The sequence below is a fragment of the Prionailurus viverrinus genome, chromosome D3, assembly GCF_022837055.1.
Source record: "Prionailurus viverrinus isolate Anna chromosome D3, UM_Priviv_1.0, whole genome shotgun sequence".
NCBI classification, from domain to species: domain Eukaryota; kingdom Metazoa; phylum Chordata; class Mammalia; order Carnivora; family Felidae; genus Prionailurus; species Prionailurus viverrinus.
Window position 1 is genome coordinate 82,505,358 of NC_062572.1, and position 6,539 is coordinate 82,511,896.

General features: G+C 46.7%; 1 protein-coding gene across 2 annotated transcripts in view; it reads right to left on the minus strand.

Moving 5' to 3' along the window:
• The window catches only part of VPS4B (vacuolar protein sorting 4 homolog B), a 32,408-nt gene extending 26,081 nt beyond the window's left edge, over window positions 1–6,327 (minus strand). The window contains exon 1 of one of the 2 annotated variants that reach the window (XM_047827829.1): window positions 6,058–6,327. In XM_047827829.1, coding sequence (XP_047683785.1) covers window positions 6,058–6,084 — 27 coding nt within the window. In that variant the 5' untranslated portion in view covers window positions 6,085–6,327. Of the gene's footprint in view, window positions 1–4,209; window positions 4,340–6,057 lie in introns of those variants that run through there. The other variant, XM_047827830.1, reaches the window with a different exon arrangement.
• Window positions 6,328–6,539: the final 212 nt, after the last annotated feature.

The following is a 6,539-nucleotide window of genomic DNA, read 5'->3' on the forward strand; positions in this document are numbered from 1 at the left end:
CTGTATTCAACAAAAGAGCCAGTAGAAAAAAAGGATCATGGTTATGCTATATTAAAAATAAGCATATAAGAAAAAAACCACTCAAACAATCCCAAACCAACCATACGTGAGAATATTATATTTTGAAGCAGTTGCTAATGGAATGCATAGATGGAATGAAAGCTGTAAATAGGAGGAACAGACCTTCCCTCTGTTGTTGCAGGAGGGAAAAAAAATGGTAGAATTGATAAGATGTTGCACAGTTCAAATAGCTGAATTTGGTGCTGAATTTTCAAAAGTCTGGTAAACTAGGTGGGATATCAAGGGTGAACTCATAGCACTCATACGTGTGGGCAACCGGTGGACTGGGGCACCTTGTCACATAAAAATGCACCTAGAAGACTCCATGGCTAAGCCATGCGGGAGAAATAAGTTCTTTCTTATTCTAGCTACAATTTTCTTCTATTATTTTGAATTGCTGTGCCGCTCACCTCTCTAGCTATATGTTCTCCTCATTTGCAGTCAGTCCTATTTTCAGCACCACAGTGATGGTTAAGGAAAACTCTTACAGTTGGTATTTAATTACCTAGCTCCAAATACGGTAACAATGACTTTAAACCAGCCCTTCTTTGATGACGGACAGGCCTGTATTTGCACTGTCCAACTGTGAGCCACTAGCTACAATCAGCTTCTGAGCACCCATGGCTAGTGTGACTGACGAGTTCTAAATTTTGAGTAAAATTTAAATTTAAATAGAGGCGCCTGGGTGGCTCAGTCGGTTAAGCGTCCGACTTCCAGCTCAAGTCATGATCTCACAGTTCTTGAGTTCGAGCCCCTCAACAGGCTCTGTGCTGACAGCTCAGAGCCTGGGGCCTGCTTTAGATTCTGTGTCTCCCTCTCTTTCTCTCTCTGCCCCTACCCTGCTTGTGTTCTGTCTCTCAAAAATAAATAAACATAAAAAAATTAAAATAAATACATAAATTTAAATAGTCACACGTAGCTACTACTGGACAGTGCGTGTTAAACCTTTAATCAAAAATGATTTGAGGGTATGTATCTCTTTTTCCCTTGCTGAACACCCCACTTCAACCTTGGTTCTATCAGCATTTTTCATCTGAAATGAAAGTGACTGTGTCTGGTGTGGTTTGGGAGTGCCATTTATTCCTAACCCTGACCACTTCCATCGCACGTGATTCAAAACTACAACCGAGCCTCCCGAGTGGTCAGCCTGCTTCCACACTCAACACCCCGGAGTCCACCTGGCAGCCAACGATGGGCCCTCTTCGGTGGGTTCGCACGGTAGTTAATAAAACCCTGATGCTGGCTCACGGTCGACAGGGCCTTAAATGACCTGTGTGTGCCCTGGCTCCTTCCGGATCTCACCCCAAACCTGTTAGTTCGCCTTTACTCAGGAAGTCTGCGCACGGCTGATCCCTCGGCCTAGAATGTTCTTCCCCAACAGGCGCAGGGCAGTCTCTTTTTCACAGTTCAAATGCCAAGTCCTCAGAGAGGCCCTCCCTAATCTACTGCAGAGGCTGCACTCTGCCCCTGCTCTCGGTTCTCCCCTCACCCCAGAGCCGGTGCCTGGCACACACTGGGCACTTAATAACATTGCCGAACGAAGGAAAAAAAATCCCCTATTGCTTTCTCAGAATCTTCTTCCTTTTGGTGATTCCACCCCTATCATCTCTAACAACGTTCCTCCACTGGATGTTTTCCTGCCTGTCCATGCTATTTCTCTCCCCTGGGCTCTGGAGACCACCCCCATCTTCCTTCTCTGACATCCACTCTATCAATCACATGCCCACTCTGCTGCTCTCCCCAACGTAACCTTTTTTTTTTTTTTTTTTTAGTTGGGGCCTTCCTCAGCATTAAAACATACGTCAAGTCCTACCTCAGACTCATACCTCCAAAACACAAACGAAGACCCGCTGGCTCTCCCCAGTTTCTAGGTTCCTCCCTGGCTAACATCTTACGTATCTCTTCACCTCCGGAGCAAAATCCCAAAGAGAACCCCGAGTGCGTCATGCTTTCTTGACTCCTCCAATGCTTCCTGCTGCCTGCCAGGTCTCGCAATGACCAAACTCTGTCCGCAGCCTTCAACCCTCAAAGCAGACATCTGGACTCGGCCTCCTCCTCCGGCCTCCATGGCACCCTTCTCTCTCAGTTCTACTCTTGACTGTGCGGCGATTCTTTTGCAGGCTCCCTTTTTTCTCTCCTTCTATGCCAAGATTCCACAGCCTTCTTGTTCCTCCTCATGCTATGAACTCTCCAAGGTACCCTCAACCTCTGCTACCATCTGTATGCTAATAACTCTCCAGTGCTTGTTTCCAGCTCTCTCCCTCTAGTTCTACACATATGTCTCCAACTGCTCATGGAACATTTCCACTTGGTTGCCCGTACATGCATTTCAAACCCAAAAAGTTCAAGATCACCTGCGCCCAAATATGTGCCTCTTCTTGTAATCCCAGACCCAATTCTTCCCCACTGAGATATCCAACCCAGGAAGAGGGGCGAAAACTCAGCCTCCTCCGCACCCCTCTTTCTAAATGCAGAGCCAAGCCTGACTTCTTCCTCTCCAATCTGTCTTTGATTAATCCTTTCTTCTTTAAGAGGTACTACACTACTTTGGCCCTCCCCATCTCCCATCACACAGAACCCTGCCTCCTAACCGGTCTCCCATGTGCCCAGGGTGGCTACCGGTCTGGCTGTCCCCCATGCACGCATGGTAGTTTCCTTCTAAAACAAAACCCTGAGCATATTACCTTCGCAGACTCCTGACTACAGCAGGATGAGGAGCAATCATCTCCGTGTTAGCACACACCCTTCCATGGCCTAACTAGGCTTGTCCACTCACCTTATGCACGCAGTTCCAGTCATGCCAAACTAATGGGACAACTGAGACTTCATGCCTTTGTTTATAGTGTACTCCTCACCTGGAATATCCTATCCAGTTATCTCCCCACATAACTCCAGTTTCTCTAAGACTCGGCACAGTCACGGTCCTCCTGCTGCAAAGTGTCCCTGATACCCCCAAGTGGCCTACCCTATGCTTCCTCTAAATTTCCACTGCCTCTGTTACACATTTCCAAAGATCACACAGTATCCCTGTTAGCCACTTAAAAATTTTTTTTAATGTTTATTCATTTTTTGAGAGAGAGAGAGAGAAAGAGTGGGGGAGGAACAGAGAGAGAGGGAGACACAGAATTTGAAGCAGGCTCCAAGCCCTGAGCTGTCACCACAGAGCCTGACACGGGGTTCGGACCCATGAACTGTGAGATCATGACCTGAGCTGATGTCGGGCACTTAACCGACTGAGCCATCAAGGCGCCCCAGCCACTTTATATGTCTTTTCACATCAGAATGTAAGCCCTTGGATTTCAAGGATGATATATTTCTTTTATGATTCCCTAAGACTTAGCAAAATGTATGGCACATTTAGGACTGAGTAAATCTTGAATTCTACGTATACCGCATTACTCGCAATTTCTGCCAACCCTCTCTAAGGTTTATTGCACTTCTAGACTGAGGCATATATTCTTTTTCTTTACCTGGAATGCATCCCATTTTCTGGTCCAAGAAGGCATAACTTCATAGTGAAAAAAGTACAAATGCCTAACACATAAACCTGGATTCGAAACTGTCTTCTATACTAACTAACTGCATGTCTTGGGTTAAATCATAACCTTAATAAACTTTGGATTCTTATACCGTGAAACTGAAGTAACATTCACCTTGAAGAGTTGCTTTGAGGATTAAGATCACACCAAACACCTGGTGGACAGTTAGTGTCGGCACCTTACACATTATCTAAGCTCACATCATCTCCTCTGTGGAACATTTCTCAGTTACCTTTGAAGAGTTAGATAAGCCCTTCCTTTCTGCTCTCCTATACTAACCTTTAATTCTATCATAGCACTATTGTGTTATTTTATAATTTTGAGTTTTAGTTATCTGCATTCCTCCATTAGTTATGAGCTCCTGGTTATGAGGAGTTTTGCCTTGTTTGTTGGGAAAGTTATTTGTTATTTAAGAATATTCTTCATCCAAATTTCCTAGGTTAGAAGGTTAAAAAGGTTTGAATGAGAAAGTGCACCTATGACCCAACCACCATAAAATTAAACATCTCTCCCTGTTTAAAACTAGCAACGTGCCTTTCATTTGTGTCAACCTCTAGCCAATTCATTAAGGAACATCCAACAACCCAATTCAAATATGACGCAAACTGACCATAAAACCAAAGTGCAATTCTTGCAAAAGAAAAAACAGGGGCGCCTGGGTGGCTCAGTGGGTTGAGCACCCGACTTCGGCTCAGGTCATGATCTTGCAGTTCTCGAGTTGAGTTGGAGCCCAGCATCATCGGGCTTGCTGCTGTCAGCCTGTCAGCGCAGAGCCTGCTTCGGATCCCCTGTCCCCCTCTCTCTTTGCCCCTCCCCCACTCGTGCTGGCTCTCAAAAAATAAAAGCCTTAAAAAAAAAAAAAGGAAAAAGGTATCAGTAAATGGATGAAAATTACGTTGCAGAATGTCCAAATTACATGCAGTTTTGACAAGCGAAAAGCTGATGAAATAAAGAGTTAACTAAAAAACCAACAAATATGAAGACAAGACACTTCAAAAGAAATCACTTTTGATATTAAAGAAACAATACTTTTATCAAAGAAACAATACTTTTTCCAAAAACATTTACCAAAAAGACCCTTTCTGAATGGGCTACAAAAAAAGTCAACGCTAAGTGGAGATTGTTATATCTTAGTCTAATGCAACCCTGTTGGAAAAGATACACACAAAAATCAACACATGACTTATTCTTCATTCTAAGGAATAAGCCATAGTTGCAATTACAACATTCTGAGACATATAAAACATTTATTTTCATAATCTTTTGGGTTGATTTTCAAGGTAAAAATCCCAAGAAAGGGACGCCTGGGTGGCTCAGTTGGTTAAGCGACCCACTTCCGCTCAGGTCATGACCTCGCGGTTGGTAAGTTCGAGCCCCACGTAGGGCTCTGTGTTGACAGTTCAGAGCCTGGAGCCTGCTTCGGATTCTGTGTCTCCCTCTCTCTCTGCCCCTGCCCCACGCACATTCTGTCTCTCTCTCTCTCTTTCTCAAAATAAACGTTAAAAAAAAAAAATCCCCCAAAGCTCCTTCCTATCCTACCTCTTTCTGTGTGTGAAATTCTGAGTTCTATTTTAATGTATCTACTTTCAGTGGTCTTTCTTGTCAATTACCCAGGTTTGAGCAAGTCCTCCATTATCCTTAGTGCTTGTACTGGACAGTCAATGAATGTCTCATCAACGACTGCAAGACGAAGACAAGGGTTCAATATTTTATGCTGATCTTTTGCCCCAAAATGACCCAGTGGACTGGGAGTCCTCGAGGCTAAGTCACATTCTAAATCCCTCTGAAACCTCAGATCCATTCTGGGCATCGGAGGCACTATCTCACAAATTTCTCAATGAATCTCACAGATGTCCAACAATCATGTCTAAAAGTTTAAGGTTCTACGATTTATGTACAAAACACTGTACTCACTGCGGTAAGGGTGGGGAGGTGGAGCCACAAAGCTTAAGAACACTCCCTGATTTTATATACATTTTGGGAGCCATGGCAGAGCGCACATGAATGCACAGCTCAATGAACTGACGGATTCCTCAAATTCCAAGACTGTCCTCACGTTTCTATTCACCTGACAGCTAAAAGAGAAGGGCTTTGCTACACCAGCTTGAGACGGAGAACTAAGATCACCAGTGCTTTGCAAACATTACGTTCTTTCCTCTCTGTCTTACAGTGACTGGAGCGTCTGTGCCTCCGGTTCAAAGCTCTGCCCAGTTCTGTTCAAAAGAGGAAGAAAACCCACCTCAACAAAAGTGAAGCGTCTCGCACAGCGGGTGGGCTTGGGAGATCCCGGAGCGGGCGGAAAGCGCCCGACCCTCCCACCTGCGGCTGGGCGGGGGCGCCGCCCTCCTCCGTCCGGCACCAGGGGCGCGGCCGCTTCCTCCCTCCTCCCCTGTCTCCAATCCTAACCCCGCGCCGCCCCTCGGCTCCGGCTCTCCAGGACGCGGGAGAACAGTGATACCTGGAGATTGGACGAGGTGGATGCCATGGCGGAGATCCGAGGCGGCTCCCTGGGGAAGAACTAGGGCAGAGGAAGCCAACAGCGGCAACGTCGAACCGTGCCCGGTGTTGCCTCAAACGTGCGCAGGCTGGTAGCCCTCGGACCCGGAGCGACGCCTCCCCTTCGCGAACTGGTTCCCAAACCGCAAGCCGCTCCGAGCGCCGCCGACCCTTCTCAGAAAACTTCCGCAATTCTGAGCCCCCTCCGGGCTCTGGTCCCGCCTCTGGCCTCAGCACTTCCGCTTTCGTCATCAGCACGCGCGCTACCCAGTCTCCAGCCATTCTGGTCTCGCCTCGGCCCCGGGGTCTCGCGATGCCGGGAGGCCGGAAGCGCTCCCGGGCCTAGTGGAAGTCAGGCTGGGCGCAAGCGCACTGCGGCTCTTACGTAGGGGCGGAGATGCGCCCTAGAGCCAAGATCTGTTACGTTTTCTTCTTTTTCCAGAT